Source organism: Oncorhynchus kisutch, linkage group LG30, assembly GCF_002021735.2.
Source record: "Oncorhynchus kisutch isolate 150728-3 linkage group LG30, Okis_V2, whole genome shotgun sequence".
Classification (NCBI taxonomy): Eukaryota; Metazoa; Chordata; class Actinopteri; order Salmoniformes; family Salmonidae; genus Oncorhynchus; species Oncorhynchus kisutch.
The window spans coordinates 3,343,678-3,363,315 of record NC_034203.2 but is presented as its reverse complement, the minus strand read 5'-3'; the positions used below and the strand labels follow the sequence as shown (position 1 = coordinate 3,363,315).

Here is a 19,638-nt window from a genome sequence, read left to right as displayed (position 1 = left end):
CCTGTTTTTTTTCCAAGTGGGACGCAAAAGCGTCCCCTATACCATAAGAAGTTAATGAGAACGACTTTACCTCTACTGACAATGACTCAACTCTTACTGAGATTGACTCAAATCACATTTATTTATAAAGCCCTTTTTACATCAGCAGATGTCACAAAGTGCTTATACAGAAGCCTAAAATCCCAAAAAGCAAACACTGAAGATATAAATCAGCAAAAAAAGAAACATCTTCTCACTGTGAACTGCGTTTATTTTCAGCACACTTAAGTTATTTAAATGATTCAACAACTGAGACATAAACTGAACAAGTTCATTCCACAGACATGTGACTAACAGAACTGGAATAATGTATCCCTGAACAAAGGGGGGTCAAAATCAAAAGTAACAGTCAGTATCTGGTTTGGCCACCAGCTGCATTAACTTCTTGACGCTACCCATCCCGTTAGCGGGATCATTTTCATCAGCAACCGCTGAATAGCATAGCGCCACAGGCAGATAATATTACAAAAAAATATTCATATTCATGAAATCACAAGTGCATTATTGCAAAACACAGCTTAGCCTTTTGTTAATCCACCTGTCGTCTCAGATTTTGAAATTATGCTTTACAGCGAAAGCAATCATAGCCTTTGTAAGTTTTCGATAACATAACATGATGTACACTAAGCATTAAGTAGCTAGGTCACGAAAATCAGAAAAGCAATCAAATTAAATCGTTTACCTTTGATCTTCGTATGTTTTCACTCACGAGACTCCCAGTTACACAACAAATGTTCCTTTTGTTCCATAAAGATGATTTTTATACCCAAAATACCTCCATTTGTTTGTCGCGTTATGTTCAGAAATCCACAGGAAAGAGCGGTCACGACAACGCGGACGTATATTCCAAATAATATCCATAATGTCCACAGAAACATGTCAAATGTTTTTTATAATCAATCCTCAGGTTGTTTTTAAAATATATATTTCAAAATAAAAGCCTGAAACTATGTCTAAAGACTGTTGACACCTTAGGGAAGCCATAGAAAAAGGAATCTGGTTGATATCCCTTTAAATGGAGGATAGGCATGCATAGGAACAGAGAGGTTTCAAAATAGGAGGCACTTCCTGATTGGATTTTCCTCAGGTTTTTGCCTGCAATATCAGTTCTGTTATACTCACAGACAATATTTTTACAGTTTTGGAAACTTTAGAGCGTTTCCATCCTAATCTGTCAATTATATGCATATTCTAGTTTCTGGGGCAGAGAAATAGGCAGTTTCAAATGGGTATGTTTTTTTGCCAAAAACGAAAATACTGCCCCCTACACGCGAAAGGTTAACTACTGCAGTGCATCTCCTCCTGTGAGATGTTACCCCACTCTTCCAGCAAGGCACCTGAAAGTTCCTGTACATTTCTGGGGGGAATGGCCTGAGCCCTCACCCTCCGATCCAACAGTTCCCAGACTTGCTCAATGGGATTGAGATCCGGGCTCTTCGCAGGCCATGGCAGAACACTGCCATTCCTGTCTTGCAGCTAATCACGCACATAAAATGAGTCATGTCAGGATGAGCCTGCAGGAAGGGTACCACATGAGGAGGATTTCTTCCCTGTAACACACAGCGCTGAGATTGCCTGCAATGACAACAAGCTCAGTCCGATGATGCTGTGACATACCGCCCCAGACCATGATGGGCCCTCCACCTCCAAATCGATCCCGCTCCAGAGTACAGGCCTCGCTGTAACGCTCATTCCTTTCGACGACAAACTCGAATCCGACCACCACCCCTGGTGAGACAAATCCGTGACGTGTCAGTGAAGAGCACTTTTTGACCGGTCCTGTCTGGTCCAGCAACGGTGGGTTTGTGCCCATTGGCGACGTTGTTGCCGGTGAGGACCTGCCTTACAACAGGCCTATTGCGGACAGTCTAAGCACTGATGGACGGATGGTGCGTTGTTGTTGCCATCTTGTACCTGTCCCACAGGTGTGATGTTCGGATGTACCGATCCTGTGCAGGTGTTGTTACACGTGGTCTGCCACTGCGAGGACATTCAGCTGTCCGTTCTGTCTCCCTGTAGCGCTTTCTTAGGCGTCTCACAATACGGACATTTCAATTTATTGCCCTGGCCACATCTGCAGTCGTCATGCCTCCTTGCAGCATGCCTAAGGCACGTTCATGCAGATGAGCATAACTGTGACCTTAATTACCTACCATCTGTAAGCTGTTCCACAGGTGCATGTTCATGAATTGTTTATGGTTCATTGAACAAGCATGGGAAACAGTGTTTAATAATGAAGATTTACAATGAAGATCTGTGAAGTTATTTGGATTTTTACTAATTATCTTTGAAAGACAGGGTTCTGAAAAAGAGATTTCTTTTTTTGCTGAGTTTATATATACAGTGTATCCATAAAAATTATGCTGATGCATAATTTCACCAGTACCAGAAAAGCTGTTTGTCTCATCCTGACAAGTTCCTTATCTATGGGCTGGTGGAGATTGCATATTAGGACACTCTCAGTCACAGTAAGAATTGTATTGTTGTTAGTTATTCTCAGTATGAGTTGAGTCATTGTCAATAGGAGTTGAGTCAATGTTAGTAATAGTTGAGTTAGTCTCAATAGGAGTTGAGTCATTCCCAGTAGGAGTTGAGTCAGCAGGAGTTAAGTCAGTGCCCATAGGAGTTAAGTCGGTCTCAGTAAGGGTTAGGAGTTGAGTCATTCTCAGTAGACGTTGTTTCAGTATCAGTAGGAGTTTTTTCAGCATGTTGAGTCAGAGTCAGTAGGAATTGAGTCATTGTCAGTAGAAGCTTTGTTAAAGAATGTTGTGGAGTTTTGAATATTTTTTATATTAATTAGGAAATGATGTGTATGCTATCTCCATGTTTGTCACTCAACATTTTTTTACAATGTTTTTGTTAATTTGGTAAGATTCGTTTTTTTGTTGTTGTTTCTTTTGTATTGTTATGTGCAATATACTGATCATTAAGTATTCTAGACAACTGTATTCTACCTGTGTGTACGTGAGCTTTTTTGTTGTTGTCACAACTGTTGCCGTCACAGAAATATTTAAATGAATGTGTTTGAGATGCATTCACTTCTGAGCCTGTCTATTTAATCGACACTATTGCATTTTGGTTTAGCTAGAGTTTTTATAATTTGTGTATGTATGTTTTCTTATTTTTGTAACCAAATTTAAACAGGACCGGTAGATGTATTATATTTGCATGTGCTTTCCCCTAGACTCTGGCTGCCCTAACAAGAAATTCTATAAATCTGCTTCCAAACCATCTCGCACAAGCTTTGCATATCCACTCTGGTCCTGAGGAAATTAACAAGGGAATAGAGAGTGCCATCGACTTACGGAGTGGTGATAAGTTGAGAAGAGCGCATATCAAGCCTTTCTCACTGATGTTTAAAGACTCCAGCCTGGAAGAAAAGGTAGCTGGGGTTAAGACAGATTTCCTCTTTTAAGTTAACATCTATAGTAGATATCAATTTCAGAATCATTTATTTGTTTTTTTTATCATGAGTAAGCTAAAGGAACTTCACCTACCAACTCCCTCACTAATATAGAAGCATGTTTTTCATTTCTTAAGAAACATAAAACTGCACACTTGCATGGGTCACGTCACATTAATTTTTGAGAGAAAGCAATCAAAAGAAATACATTGAGAAATATTTTATTTGTAAATTAATCTATTTGTATAAAAAATTTCTAACTTCTACTTTAAGTCAAATTCTCTCTTAGTCTCCCATTGACATCAATGCATGACTAAGTGAAAATGTTATTTAAACTGAAGTTAGGAGTCACGCCACAATGAATATTCTATTGCTTAAAATTGGATTGATCAATACAACACACAGTAATAGTCTTATAGGTTGGGATTCAAACCAATGTCGATAAATGACATTGCACTACGATTGACTGTGACTACGAACCTGTGATTCAGATGTGCAACTGCGGTACCAGCCAACAAATATATATATATATATATATATATATAAAATACTACACACACACACAGTTGAAGTTGGAAGTTTACATACACTTAGGTTGGAGTCATTAAAACTTGTTTTTCAACCACTCCACAAATTTCTTGTTAACAAACTATAGTTTTGGCAAGTTGGTTAGGACATCTACTTTGGGCATGACAAGTAATTTTTCCAACAATTGTTTACAGACAGATTATTTCACTTATTCACTGTATCACAATTCCAGTGGGTCAGAAGTTTACATACACTAAGTTGACTGTGCCTTTAAACAGCTTGGAAAATTCCAGAAAATGATGTCATGGCTTCAGAAGCTTCTGACAGGCTAATTGACATAATTTGAGTCAATTGGAGGTGTACCTGTGGATGTATTTCAAGGCCTTACCTTCAAACTCAGTGCCTCTTTGCATGCCGTCATGGGAAAATCAAAAATCAGCCAAGACCTCAGTAAAAATGTGTAGCCCTCTACAAGTCTGGTTTATCCTTGGGAGCAATTTCCAAATGCCTGAAAGTACCACGTTCATCTGTACAAACAATAGTACGCAAGTACTGGAGCACTTCACAAAATAGATGGCTTCATGAGGTAGGAAAATGATGTGGACATATTGAAGCAACATCTCTTGACATCAGTCAGGAAGTTAAAGCTTGTTAGCAAATGGGTCTTACAAATGGACAATGACCCCAAGCATACTGAAAAGGTGTATGCGAGCAAGGAGGGCTACAAACCTGACTCAGTTACACCAGCTGTTTCAGGAGGAATGGGACAGAATTCACCCAACTTATTGTGGGAAGCTTGTGGAAGGTTACCTTAAACGTTTGACCCAAGTTGAACAATTTAAAGGCAATTCTACCAAATACTAATTGAGGGTATGTAAACTTCTGACCCACTGGGAATGTGATGTTCCAAATTAAAGCTGAAATAAATCATTCTCTACTATTATTCTGACATTTCACATTCTTAAAATAAAGTGGTGATCCTAACTGACCTGAGACAGGGAATTTTTACTAGGACTAGATGTCAGGAACTGTGTTTAAATATATTTAGTTAAGGTGTATGTAAACTTCTGACTTCAACTGTGGGTGCAGTGACGTGGTGTTTTACAGGGTCAGCCATAGTAGGTCAGCACACCCAGGAGCAATTTAGGATTAAGTGCATTGCTCATGGACACAGCAACAGATTTTCACCTTGTCAGCTAGGGTATTCAAACCAACAACCTTTCAGTTACTGGCCCAACACCCTAACAGCTAGGCTACCTGCCACCCTAAAATTACAAACTGCTATTTCCAAACGCTAACGTGTGGCACAAATCCCATTCAAGTCCTGGTACCGATATTAGAATTTTTCACAGATTCTGTTCAAATAATCTGTAAGTGATTTTGTTGAGCTTGACAATCAATTTTAGGTTCTTCATATGATTTGGAAATGATGCTCTAAATATGCTAATATCGGTACCATGACTTGAATGGAATTTGTGCCACAAATGCTTAAATGTTTCCATTTGAAAACAGTGCCAGGGAAAGTAGGAGTTGTGATTTGTTTTCTGTTACCGCAGTTATACTTCCGATATAGTATAAATATTAAATTCCTGTGCAATGTTGTTGATCTGCATTGGTTTGAATACAGGCCTTTAGTCCTCATTTTGCAGCATGGCATATTTTGGCTTCTGTTAGATCAGATCTAGCATCTGCATACATTATTTGAAAACTATCCTAAAGGCGAATATAATTCAATTCAGAAATACCTTTTAAAACTGCACAGATGTTATACTTACAGTGTATTTGGATCAAGGACTGATATCTAATTGAAATAATTCAGAGAATAACTTGATCATTTTTTTACAGATAATTTTAGGGTAGATAGCTAAAATGTTTTTTACCAAAAGGCTGATTTGACTTTTCCAAGAATGAAGAATCCCTTTAAGTTTACTCATGACCAAATATCCATGCCATGGACCTGTTCTCCTTTAATACCTTGTTGAAAAAGTTGACATGTTCAGCTTTTTCACTGTTTATTTTTCCTTCTTACTTTTTGTTCCATGACTAAAGTCACTTTTCTACACCCTTGACCTTTTCAGTTGACCTTTGCCCCTTACCCGTGTTTCCCTTTTATTTTGCAACCATCTTAAGCTAAACATTTCAAGTCCCCACCCCCTTTCGGTTCGTTTCTGCCCAATGCCCAGTGAGTTGCTTTTGAATGTCCTTATTTTTGGTCTAGTTGTGACAAACATGAAGCATCCTCTTTCTAATTTCCCCAGCACCCTTTGAGGAAGAGACAGAGAGAAAGGGGGCAGTGTGTCAAGGTTAAAATAGTTTTTGTTTTTATATTAGTTTTTATTTCTATTCATTTTAAGATTTATAAAGTAGTTTGTTTTCAGATCTGATTTACTCATTTTTATATTATTTAGTGTTAGGGACAGAAAGTTTGCCTATGTGTGGGTGACTAGGAGCCCTTTATGTGTTTTTGCTTTTCTGGGGATGTCACATCTTGCCACTCTGGGGCAGTAATGCATAAGGGAATTTGTCAGGTCATAGGGTAGGTTTAAAGGTAGACTCAGCGAGATGCACAAAGTAAACAGTAGTAGTGGGTCAATGTCCACAGTAAGAGGCTAAACTTCTCCACTCTCTTAGTCCCGGAGCTACCGTGTTGTAGCAGCGTGAAGTGCACCCTTTCACCTGCGCAGATACTGTGTGACTGTGAGAGTCTTGTGTCATGCTCAACTCATCGGGTGTGTTCGAGTAGTAACGCTAATGAAGGCAACTAGACGAAAGTCGAGGAGTGAAGTCGGGGAAAGTTTCATCTGCGACAGTCAAAAGTCGGACACTGTAGGGGTTTTCCAACCAACAAGGCAGTGTCAACATAGCTGCTATTGTTTATAAAGGTTGTTCTTTATAAATGTAGAAATAAACTCACACTCACAAACTGAAAACATAATGTGTGTACAATTAATTGGTTAGAGAGAGGTCTCGAATATAATTTTATTTGTATCCCCTGTTCTGCCTGTAGCTTTAGAATTGAGACGGTTACGGTTTCAGTCACATCTTTGGTCACATGGGTAAACCAAAAACACCCTAAATATTGGTTGACAAATAATGACTCTCACTAACCAGGCGTTGGCTGCATGGTGCAGTTGGTGAGAAGCAACTGTAGTGACTTGAAGGCGACTTCATCAAAAACGGCATGACCTGATCACATGGTTTCTGTCACGTTCATGCAGTCAACATGTAGGCACAAGTTGGAAAATGTTTATTCCCATAATGCAAGACACTTTGAAAGGCAGTGACCAACGATGGTCTCCGACTAGACAAAATATATCCGCTCGAACTTGCCCAATATCTGCTTTGCTGCTCTTGGCAACATCATCTTGTTGAGTCTACCTTTAAATTATAAAGTCAATGGGCGTGTTCAAGCAGATCACTTTTGTCAAATCGGTCACCGCCTTTCAAAGTGTGTTGCATTATGGAGATACAGTCGACATGTAGGCGCAAGTATGAACTTTACAAAAACCATGTGATCAAAGGTCATGAAGTTGTGCCTGCAAGTTTCTGCAGTTGCTCTTCACCAACTTCATCCTGCAGCCATGGCTTACATTGTGGGAGGTTCTATAGTCAACCAATCGTTAGGGTTTTCTTGTTTGACCCATGCAAATGTGATCAAAGACATGGGCCCAATCCCTAATAGACTCCTAAACCCTATGCCTTTTGCACTTGTGGAGATCTGAGAGGATTTGACAGGTGTAAGAAATATGGTAATAGCCCTCTGATAGGCTATGTGGAAGTTTCACCATGTTGCTTAATACACACACATACATACAGACACACACATGCATACTGACGCTACACACACACACACGTTCATACTCACCACATACACTGCTGCTACTGTCTATCTATCCTATTGCCTAGTCACTATACCCCTACTATATGTATATAGCTACGTCAATTACCTCGTACCCCTGTACATCGACTCGGCACTGGTACTCCCTCTATAGCCATGTTTAAAAAAAAATGTTATTGTTATTCGCAGTGTATTTATTCCTTGTCACTTTCTTTTTTTAAATGATTTTTACAAAGTCTATCTTTAACTCTATACTGTTGGAACAACACCTGTAGTTTAGGAAGCATGTGACGAATAATCTCCAAGTGCATAAGGAGTAGGGTTTATGGTTTAGTTTGTGATTGTGTCTGGATAGATACAAATGAATATGATATTTGAGTCTCTTTCTCCCTCTCACTAATTGATTGTAAAATGTACACACATTATTTCAGTTTGTGTGTGTGATATGGGGGTACTTTTATAAACAATGGCAATACTATCATTTTGATCAGAGCTTTGCTGTTGGAAAACCACATTAGTGTCTGACTTTTGGCTGTCGCAGCTCCCCCAATTTCACTCCTCAACTTTCGTTTAGTCGGTTGCTTGAGCCTTATCATTTAAACGCGTCCAATCTCAATAGGACGTGCCAGATTCAGAAGCTTGAAAATCCCATTCGAAAAATAGTTAGAAAACCCCATTTGAATTTTGCCCAACAGAAATGTTTATTTTTAATTTTTTTTAACTGAACATGTTATGTTTTTTTGTTAAAATTATTTTTCGTTTCAGTTGTATACTGAACAAAAATATACACGCAACATGTAGTGTTGGACTCATGATTTCATGAGCTGAAATTAAACATCCCGGAAATGTTCCACAGGCACAAAAAGCTTATTTCTCTCAAATGTTGTGCCCAGATTTGATTACATCCCTGTTAGTGAGTATTTCTCCTTTTCCAAGGTAATCCATCCACCTGACAGGTGTGGCATATCAAGAATCTGATTAAACGGCATGACACAGATGCACCTTGTGCTGGGGACATTAAAAGGCCACTCTAAAATGTGCAGTTTTGTCACACAACACAATGCCACAGATATCTCATTTTTGTTTGGCATGCTGACTGTAGGAATGTCCACCAGAGTTTTTGCCAGATAATTGAATGTTAATTTCTCTACCATAAACCGCCTCCAACATCGTTTTAGAGAATTTGGCTGTACGTCCAACCGACCTCAGGACCTCCATATCTGGCGTCATCTGCACCTGAGACCAGCAAACCGGACAGCTGATGTAACTGAGTATTTATGTTTGTAATAAAGCTATTTCTTGGGCAAAAACTCATGATTGGCTGGCCTTGCTACCCAGGGGGTGGGACAGTCTCTCAAGTGGATGGGCCTGTGCCCTCCCATGCCCACCCATGGCTATGCCCCTGCCCAGTCATGTGAAATACATAGATTAAGGCCTAATGAATTTACTTCAGTTGACTTATTTCCCTATTTGAACTGTAACTCAGTAAAATCATTGAAATTGTTGCATGTTGTGTTTACATTTTTGTTCAGTATAGTTAATAGTTAATACTATAATAACCTAATAGGGTGTCATGGTGCGAGAGGTCAAAGAGCAAATCCAGTAATTATAGGACAGAGATTTCTCATACATGTCAGCCAGCTCTGCATGGTGACTCACCGGCAACGATATGTGAAGGCGTGGACAGTATATTAGCTAGCAGATGCTACTAGTATCTAGCATCGCTTGCCACCGCTGCTAATGCTAACAGCCCTTGCAAATGCATTTGTTTTGACAGTATTGCCAAACATAACAAACTGTACACACAAAATCCAAACACCATTCGTACATGGAGTTTTCCTCTTTGTTCAGTGACCTTAACTAGTTGTGGTTGTGGTGGTTTAGTATCTTGCTTCTTGAATAATCACTTTACAGTACCCAACCTCTGCCTCATCCCCAGAATCCCCAGCTAACCTCCTTCTGCTCTCCTATTTCTACCTTGATCTCTCTAACGCTTGTGGTGGAACTGTGACGTGACTGTGTCTGTCGTGGCATTGAAATGTGGAGCTAGAGATTTTCATATGGCCTTGTATGTCTCTTAAACCCCTCTCTCTTCTTTTCTTGTCTTTCCTTCTCCCTTCCCTTCACTGTGCAGTATTCCCAAATGAGGGACGAAGTGTTCAAGTCCAACCTGGTGTGCGCCTTCATCGTGCTCATCTTCATCACGGCCATTCAGAGCCTGCTGCCTTCTGCCAGGTAATAGAGGGACAGCTGTAGGATTGCAGAATTCCGGTAATATTCCTACAGTTTCCAGGAATTGTTCAACCTGGATTTCTAGAAAACCTGGGCATTTTTGGAAAGTTACCAGAATATTGCAACACTGAACTCCTAGGGGTGGGGGAGAGGAAAGTGGATGAGGTCGACTCCTGATATATACACTTAGAATAAGGATACTACTTATAAGTGCACACTCATTTTAAGTGCGCTACAGTTTTCCATTCCCAATTCAATAACATTTTTAATTGGTTTAGATAATGGCGTGCTCTAGTTTGTTTCACTGGTCTATTGTCTTACGTCAGATGGAGTGATGACTCCACCCATGGCAATGCGGTTGAGTAAGAATGAAGAGACAATGGCACATAGTCTTGACAGTCTCCAACTGTCAGGAGTCATCTATAGTTCAATCAAATCCCATTATGTGATTAATGCTTTCCCACCTTCAACGTTGCTGCAACAATCACATCACCAACTCTTTTCACTGTTTTCACCAGTATTTAATTGAAACATTATACTGTCGCCATACATTTTTCAGCGGCCTTAGTGTTATTGTCCAGGGCTGCGATTGGATCACTTTATCTACCTTCCATTGCTCATGTCTGCAGGATGGTTACCATGGTGATCCAGTTTTCCGTGCTCATCGTCCTGCACTCATTCCTAGTCCTGGTGACCACGGCGGAGGACTACAAGTGTCTGCCGTTGGTCCTGCGAAAGTCCTGCTGCTGGATCAATGAGACCTACATGGCCCGCAACGTCATCGTCTTTGTCTCCATCCTCATCAACTTCCTGGCGGCCATGATCAACATTGTGAGTTTAGCCAGACATTTACACAGCAGATGTGCATAAAGATGGTGGCCGGCCTCCATTCTCTAACCACAAATGCCTGTTTCCTAAGTTAGGTTTATTGTAGCATGCTCTCCGTTACTGTTCTATAAAAAAAAGAGATTTGCACAGTATACAGTTGTGGCCAAATATATTGGCACATTTGCAATTTACTTAAATAATTCTCTATTCTCAAATAGAATAGAATAAAAAGTCAAATAAAATAAATTTTCTTTGTCACACGAGCCGAATACAACAGGTGTAACCTTAACGTGAAATGCTTACTTACAAGTCCTTAACAATGCAGTTCAAGAAAGAGTTAAGAAAATATTTACTAAATAAATAACTCAATAAAATAACAATAAAGATGCAATATACACCTTAGCCAAATACATTTAAACTCAGTTTTTTCACAGTTCCTGACATTTAATCCTAGTAAAAAGTCCCTGTCTTAGGTCATGTCAGAATAATAGTAGAGAGAATGATTTATTTCAGCTTTTTCATCACTTTCCCAGTGGGTCAGAAGTTTACATACACTCAATTAGTATTTGGTAGCATTGCCTTTAAATTGTTTAACTTGGGTCAAACATTTACGGTAGCCTTTCACAACCTTCCCACAATATGTTGGGTGAATTTTGGCCCATTCCTCCTGATAGAGCTGGTGTAACAGTCAGGTTTGTAGGCCTCCTTGCTCGCACATGCTTTTTCAGTTCTGCCCACACATTTTCTATATGATTAAGGTCCTTTCATGATCTGGAAGGACTATAAGAACTTGGTCTCTATTCAAGAAGCCAAAAGTTGTTTTTTAACAGGTTCGATTTCACACTAGCCTATCGCCCAGGATCCAAGAATCAGAAAGCAGACACCTTGTCCCGGTAACACAATGTCTCTAATGAGGAGAGGAACTCAACATCCCCAGCTCATGCATTGTGGCCACTGTGATATGGAGTATTGGGACCACGGTATGACAAGCCGGGACCCAAGAACCTGACTCCAGCATGGGTCCCACTTTATGTTCCACGATCAGCCCGTTCTCAAGTGCTACAATGGGGACACTCCTCTAAATTAACTGGGCATCCATGGGTTAATCAGACACTGTAACGGTTTTCTTCCGCTGAAGGAGAGGAGGACCAAAATGCAGCGTGGTTAGTGTTCAACATCTTTAATATCGACGATAAACGAGAACACTACAAAACAACAAAAGTGAAAACCGAAACAGTCCTATCTGGTGCAATGACAGAAGACAATCACCCACAAAATACCCACAGAATATGGCTGCCTATATATGGTTCCTAATCAGAGACAATGATAGACAGCTGCCTCTAATTGAGAACCAATCTAGGCAACCATAGATCTACAAACTACCTAGAAAGGAAACAGCCCCATAAACAAACAAAAAACCCTAGACCAGACAAAACACATAAATCCCCCATGTCACACCCTGACCTAACCAAAATAATAAAGAAAACAAAGATAACTAACGCCAGGGCGTGACACACTGGAGTTCCTGAGGCAGAAATTCTGTCCACCTGTCCGTAGAATTTATCACAGTGTTACCTCAATCCCAAGGGCTTACCACTATTCTGGTGGTCATGGATCGGTTCCCCATTTCCTCGCCTTACCCAAGTTTCCCTCAGCGAAGGATACCGCTGATCTTATTATTACCCATGTCTTTCGACTACACAGACTTCCCCAGGACATTGTCTAAAATTGTGTGCCCCAGTTCGTCACACGGTATTGGAAGGCCTTCTGCTCATTGTTGGGGGCGTCGTTGAGTCTCTCCTCTGTGTTCTAATGGTTAAACTGAACAGGCCAATAAAGAGCTGGAGAAGTTCCTCCGCTGTTGCGTCTCCACTCAGGCCAGCAACTGGAGCAAGTTCTCGTCTGGCCGGAATATGCACATAACACACTGCCGAACTCGTCCCCTGGACTGTCGCCATTCGATTGTGAGTTCGGAACAAGAGGCCGACACGGAGGTGCCATCAGCCGAGGCGTTAATTCGACAATGTCACCGCACCTGGATCAGAGCGCGATCCTCCTTGCTCCACTCTTCTGCCCGACACCAACGCCAGGCAAACCTGGCACCAAAGGCCTGTTTGGCTCCTACGACTGGGTCAACAGGTGTGGCTCTCCACCTGTGATCTTCCCTTAAGGGTGGACTCGCGGAAGCTTGCTCCACGCTACATAGGACCATTCAAGATCCTGAGACGCATCAACCCGGTCACCTATCGTCTCCAGCTTCCCAGGTCTATGAGGGTCTGTCCATCCTTTCCTGTCTCAAGATGGTAAGGATCAGTCCCTTCTCTCCCCCCACACCTGCCCCTCAGCCCCCTCGACTTGTGGATGGCCGCCCAGCCTACACTGTCCGGCATCTGTTGGAGGCTCGTCAGGTTCGAGGCACCCTGCAGTACCTGGTGGACTGGGAGCGCTACAGTTCTGAGGAGCGGGCTTTGGTGCCTGCCCGGGACAAACTGGATCCGGGACTTGTTTCGGACTTCAACAAACTACATGGTGGTCATCCTGGCTCCACGACTGGAGCTGCTCCTAGAAGGGGTGGTACTGTCATGGTTCCACCTGTCACCAGAGGGCGGCAGAGACCGTCCTAGAGACATTAACGACACTCAGGTGTGTCCTATTACTCATTATGATATCCCTTTTAAAAGAGGTTTGTTTTTTCTGGTTTCCTTTGCAGTAGCTTGAATTGTTTACCGTGTGTTTGTTTCCTGAGTGAGTTTGAGACTTAGTGTTTTTTTGTTTTTTACAGTGTACTGTGATCCTGAAGCTACTTTATCAGTAAAGTATTTATGTTTATCCTTAACCACTGATTCCTTGCCTGGTCTCTTCTCTACACCTGTGTCCAACCTCACAACGTCACAGCACAGTCAGAGCTGGTTTGGTAAGGGGTTCTCAATGGTATTGGGCCAGTTCAATTCTACAAATGGTTCTTTGCCCAGCAATAGATTCACAGCTGACCCTACTGACCGCAATTTACCTTCTGCAGGCAATGTTCTTCTCTTTTCAGGATCAAAACAACATTGCTTGCAAGTCATTACTTCCATCAAAGCTTGTGAAATACTCATCATTAGTCTGCGAGGTTGCAAGGTCTACGTACTGTATGCTTTTAGCACATACAGCCTAGAGGCACACAACAGTGAACTGATTGAGAAAGAGTTTTGTAGCTGTAGAATAAAGAAAAGCAGCATGAACATGGTGAAATAGGGAAAGCAGGACAACTAATACATTCTGCTGTTTACTAAATTACCTTGCTCTTGTCAATTTATAAATGACTGTGTAATTTATATTGGGGGAAAAACAGCAAGTAGATGTTTTTCTACTTGGAACCAACAGGTTCACTCAACCTTATTCATGGTTTCCTCAACCTTATTCATGGTTTCCTCATGTGTAAAGGTGGTGGAATTAAGTCAGGGTCAGAATACAGCATATCTGTAGACATACCTCCATTTCTGTAAACTCCACTCCAAACGGAATATCTGTCTGGCACATGTGTTAACCCTTGCTTAAGTTCAAGGTCAGAATATGTGTAGAGGGAGAAAAGTGCATAAAAAGGGATTGAAGTTCCTTTTACTCACTCATAACTTGGGTCAGAATTTCCCCCCAAATCTTTCTGCCTCTCTGTTGCATGTAGGCTCTTGGCTTTACCAATAAGTAGTATTGAACTTAATCTTTCTCTCCTTCACCTCTCTCCCTCTCCTGTTGTTCCTCTATCCTCTCTTTGTCCAGTTGCAACCAGCCATACCATACCATACCATACCAGCCATACCGAATATTGCTGATGTAAATCAGGGATCATCAACAATTTTCTTGAGTGGATGGTTAGGGGGCCTGAAAATAATTACAAATAATTTGTAAACTGCAAATTGACTGCAAGAAGTTGACCACAAGAAGCACAAACAAATACAATATTTGACTAAAACACAATGTCAAGGAGGCCTACAAACCTGACTCAGTTACACCAGCTCCGTCGGGAGGCATGGGCCAAAATTCACCCAAGTTATTGTGGGAAGCTTGTGGAAGGCAACCCGAAACGTTTGACCCAAGTTTTTAAAAAATTATGCAATGCTACCAAATACTGAGTGCATGTAAACGTCTGACCCACTGGGAATGTGATGAAAGAAGTAAAAGCTGAAATAAAAAGTGGTGATCCTAACTGACCTAAAACAGGGAATTTTTACTAGGATTAAATGTAAGGAATTGTGAAAAACTGAGTTTAAATGTAGCTTAGGTGTATGTAAACTTCCGACTTCAACTGTAGGTGGCTTGCTACAGACACTTGACTGGTGACCGCATATCAAGCCATGCATGTTTGGATATCTCCGTACAGGGCAAGCTGGGAAAAAAGGCACAACCGGGTGCCTGTGAGCCCCATTCAGGGCTGACCAGGATGGGGTAGGGATGTGGGTGGTGAACTTGACAATGTCATGATGACTTGTGGGCAGTGTGTTCCTAACAACAATGACAATGGTATATAAAATATATATACTTGATGAGTGGTAGGGCAGGTGCTCGTGCTCTCTGCACGTGCCTGTATTTGAGTATTCATTCACTGATCGAGTATGCATACACTGATTATTTATAGAGACAATAATGTACAACACTGATCTCTCTCTATTCCTCTCTTGCAGCTGTGGTGTGATTTTGACAAGTCCAGCACCTTCAGCAACCAGACCTTCAACACATCCACCCCCATCCCTGACATCTGCTTCTACCCTGAGGTAACTGTACTAGACAGTAAAACTTTACATTAAGTTGGTTTTATATCTGTGTAGTAACACTAACTACAGTACTAACAATATGGTATTAACATGGCATTATTTAGTATTTCAGGGGAACACTTCACAGGGTGCAACTAAGATAACATGTTATCCAGCCATGTAGGCACATGTGTGCCTGGGCCCACCCACTGGGGAGCCCCTCTACTTGCCAATATTCCAAAAGGGACATTATTAGAATTTTTACCGAAACATGCAAACACCCTCAGATAGAATTCATAGCTAGCAGTGCATCTGGAAAGTCTGGTGGACGAATTTGGGTTAGGCGGATGCCAGGAGAACCCTACCTGTCCGAATGCTTAGTGCCAGCTGTACAGTTAGGAGTAATGGACTGGGGCTGTTTGTCATGGTTCGAGTTAGGCCCCTTAGTTCCAGTGAAGGGAAATCTTAACTCTACAGCATACAATGACATTCTAGACGATTCTGTGCTTCCAACTTTGTGGCAACAGTTTGGGGAAGGCCCATTCCTGTTTCAGCATGACAATGCCCATGTGCACAAAGCTATGTCCATACAGAATGGTTTGTCAAAATCAGTGTGAAAGAACTTGACTGGACTGCACAGAGCCCTGACCTCAACCATTGAACAGTTTTGAGATGAATTTGAACACTGAATGCAAGTCAGGCCTAATCAGTGGCTGACTTCACTAATGCTCTTGTGGCTGAATGGAAGCAAGTACCCGCAGCAATGTTCCAAAAATATTGTGGAAAGCATTCCCGGAAGAGCGGAGGCTGTTATAGCAGCAAAGGGGGGACCAACTCCATATTTTAATGCCCATGATTTTGGAATGAGATGTTCAACGAGCATGTTTCCACATACTTTTGGTCATGTTATGTATATCTTCTCATCACTCAAGTCCGTGGCTTGCGTCAATGCCATTTCAACTCAGGAAATGAATAGGACTTTAATTTACAACATTGAAATCAAAATCCCAATATAAATGAATTGGCAATTTCCAGCTCATTAAATAAAATAATTTAATTTCCTGAACTTAACTTTTTTTGTGCCCTTCTACTGTATAATGTTCATTAAAGGGGAAATCTGGGACAGCTGAAAGGAAGGGTAGGAGAATTCATGCAGCTATTAACATAGCTGCAGGAAGTAGGGGTGCTAAGGGTGCTGAAGCACCCCTGGAGAATCGGAATGAAAAAATTACAATAATATAATAAATACAGTGGCTTGCGAAAGTGTTCACCCCCTTGGCATTTTTCCTATTTCGCCTTACAACCTGGAATTAAAATATATTTTTTTCGGGGGGGTTGTATCATTTGATTTACAGAACATGCCTACCACTTTGAAGATGCAAAATATTTTTTCCTGTGAAATAAACAAGAACTAAGACTAACAGAAAACTTGAGCGTGCATAACTATTCACCCCCCAAAATCAATACTTTGTATAGCCACCTTTTGCAGCAATTACAGCTGCAAGTCTCTTGGGGTATGTCTCTATAAGCTTGGCACATCTAGTCACTGGGATTTTTGCCCATTCTTCAAGGCAAAACTGCTCCAGCTCCTTCAAGTTGGATGGGTTCCGCTGGTTTACAGCATTTTTAAGTCATACCACAGATTCTCAATTGGATTGAGGTCTGGGCTTTGACTAGGCCATTACAAGACATTTAAATGTTTCCCCTTAAACCATGTGAGTGTTGCTTTAGCAGTATACTTAGTGTCATTGTCTTGCTGGAAGGTGAACCTCCGTCCCAGTTTCAAATCTCTGGAAGACTGAAACAGGTTTCCCTCAAGAATTTCCCTGTATTTAGCGTCATCCATCATTCCTTCAATTCTGACCTGTTTCCCAGTCCCTGCCGATTAAAAACATCCCCACAGGATGGGGTTCTCGGGGTGATGCGAGGTGCTGGGTTTGCGCCAGATATTTTCCTTGGTGGCCAAAAAGCTCAATTTTAGTCTTATCTGACCAGAGTACCTTATTCCTTATGTTTGGGGAGTCTGCCACATGCCTTTTGGGTAACACCAAACGTGTTTGCTTATTTTTTTCTGGCCACTCTGTTGTAAAGCCCAGCTCTGTGGAGTGTGCGGTTTACAGTTGTTCTATGGACAGATACTCCAATCGCCGCTGTGGAGCTTTGCAGCTCCTTCGGGGTTATCTTTGGTATCTTTGTTGCCTCTCTGATTAATGTCCTCCTTGCCTGGTCCGCGAGTTTTGGTGGGCGGCCCTCTCTTGACAGGTTTGTTGTGGTGCTAAATTCTTTCCATTTTTTAAATAATGTATTTAGTTTCTGAATGGTTTCTATAACCCAACCCTGATCTGTATTTCTCCACAACTTTGTCCCTGACCTATTTGTAGAGCTCCTAGGTCTTCATGGTGATGCTTGCTTGGTGATGCCTCTTGCTTAGTGATGTTGCAGACTCTGGGGCCTTTCAGAACAGGTGTATATATACTGAGATCATGTGACAGATCATGTGACACTTAGATTGCACACAGGTGGACTTTATTTAACTAATTATGTGACTTCTGAAGGTAATTGGTTGCACCAGATCTTATTTGTTTTTTAAACAAGTAATTATTTTCATTTCACTTCACCAATTTGGACTATTTTGTGTATGTTCATTACATTAAATCTAAATATAAATCCATTTAAATTGCAGGTTGTAATGCAACAAAGTAGGGAAAAAGCCAAGGGGGATGAATACTTTTGCAACGCACTGTATATATCGTTTGATTATATATTTGTTTTAGTTACAAAAGTATTGCACTGGGCCTTTACTAGTCCTGCAAATGTTTTTTTTATCTCTGCACCCCAACCACCAAGCATCTACCCTCGGCTATGGCTATTTACAAACAATGGAGTAAAACGTGCTTATATTTTGGCCTTTGAGGTGCAGTACAACATCACAATCTAAGCTCATGTGGCATTTATAGTTATATTCTTCAAGAACGAATGGCTATATAAAATGTATTTAAAAGTCCAAAAATGTATGTACCAATTCCAGATTACCCCTTTAAGTGTTGTGTATGTCAATGTTTTCCTCCACAGTATTTTGTGTTCACGGGGGTGCTCGCCATGGTGACGTGCGCGGTGTTCCTGCGACTGAACTCGGTCCTAAAGCTCGCTGTGCTCCTGGTCATGATTGCTATCTACTCCCTACTCACTGAAGCCTTCTACACCTCCCTGTTTTTACGCTACGACTATGTCCACCACAACACAGAGTGAGTGATGTAACATTACAGTGTATCTTAACACCAAAATGCCTTCAATTGTTTGCTCCTAAATATAGGCATTATCTACAATAATTTAGTCAATTAAGATGGTGCGTACCTTTCCCAATCATTTGGGAATTTGTTATACAGTACGTAGATGGATACACGACAAATGTCGTGGTACTTATCTTGACATTAGACTGCTTTTGATGGCCCCACAGGGAGCTAGTGTTTTAGCACAAGCTCGCTACCCTTTTCTCTCTGTTTCTTTGTCTTACATTGGCAATTGAAACTACTGTTAGTGACTTTCACTGTGGCTGTATTAACCACTCGCACGGCTGCGAAGTGAGCGGAATTAGATTCCCATCTCAATGCCGCCTGTACTATTTCATCGCATGTTGGTCCACTAACCCCACAATAGCTGTTTTAATGACAGGTTTCAAGCCTGACATCAAAGCAGACGTACAAATTCCTACATTTTGATCGTATCTATCCCGCATTGTCAGATTAGTACATAATGCATCATCCATCCGATCCACATAATCACACATTCCTTCTTTCGGAACCTGTGTACAGTTACTAATTTTACTCACACTCGAAACAATATATTCCCATGGGGTGGTGAAGAATCCCTAAATTTTGTAATTTGCTATCCCCGAGTCACATGCTTCGTGTACAGAGGACCAAGCCGACATTCGATGTTCCTGTGAGAGTGTTGGCAACACGGCTCCTGGCAAAGCGAGTATTCAATATGATCGTAATCTCCAGCATGAAACCCCAAAATTCAATCCTCTTTCCTCAGGA

General features: G+C 41.2%; 1 protein-coding gene across 2 annotated transcripts in view; it reads left to right on the top strand.

Moving 5' to 3' along the window:
* Positions 1 to 19,638, top strand: part of adcy8 (adenylate cyclase 8 (brain)) — a 247,827-nt gene that overhangs the window by 196,469 nt on the left and 31,720 nt on the right. The window contains exons 8-12 of one of the 2 annotated variants that reach the window (XM_020467285.2): positions 3,224 to 3,421; positions 9,943 to 10,043; positions 10,670 to 10,871; positions 15,530 to 15,619; positions 18,671 to 18,843. In XM_020467285.2, the coding sequence (XP_020322874.1) occupies positions 3,224 to 3,421; positions 9,943 to 10,043; positions 10,670 to 10,871; positions 15,530 to 15,619; positions 18,671 to 18,843 (764 nt within the window). The remainder of the gene's footprint in view (positions 1 to 3,223; positions 3,422 to 9,942; positions 10,044 to 10,669; positions 10,872 to 15,529; positions 15,620 to 18,670; positions 18,844 to 19,638) is intronic. The other variant, XM_020467284.2, reaches the window with a different exon arrangement.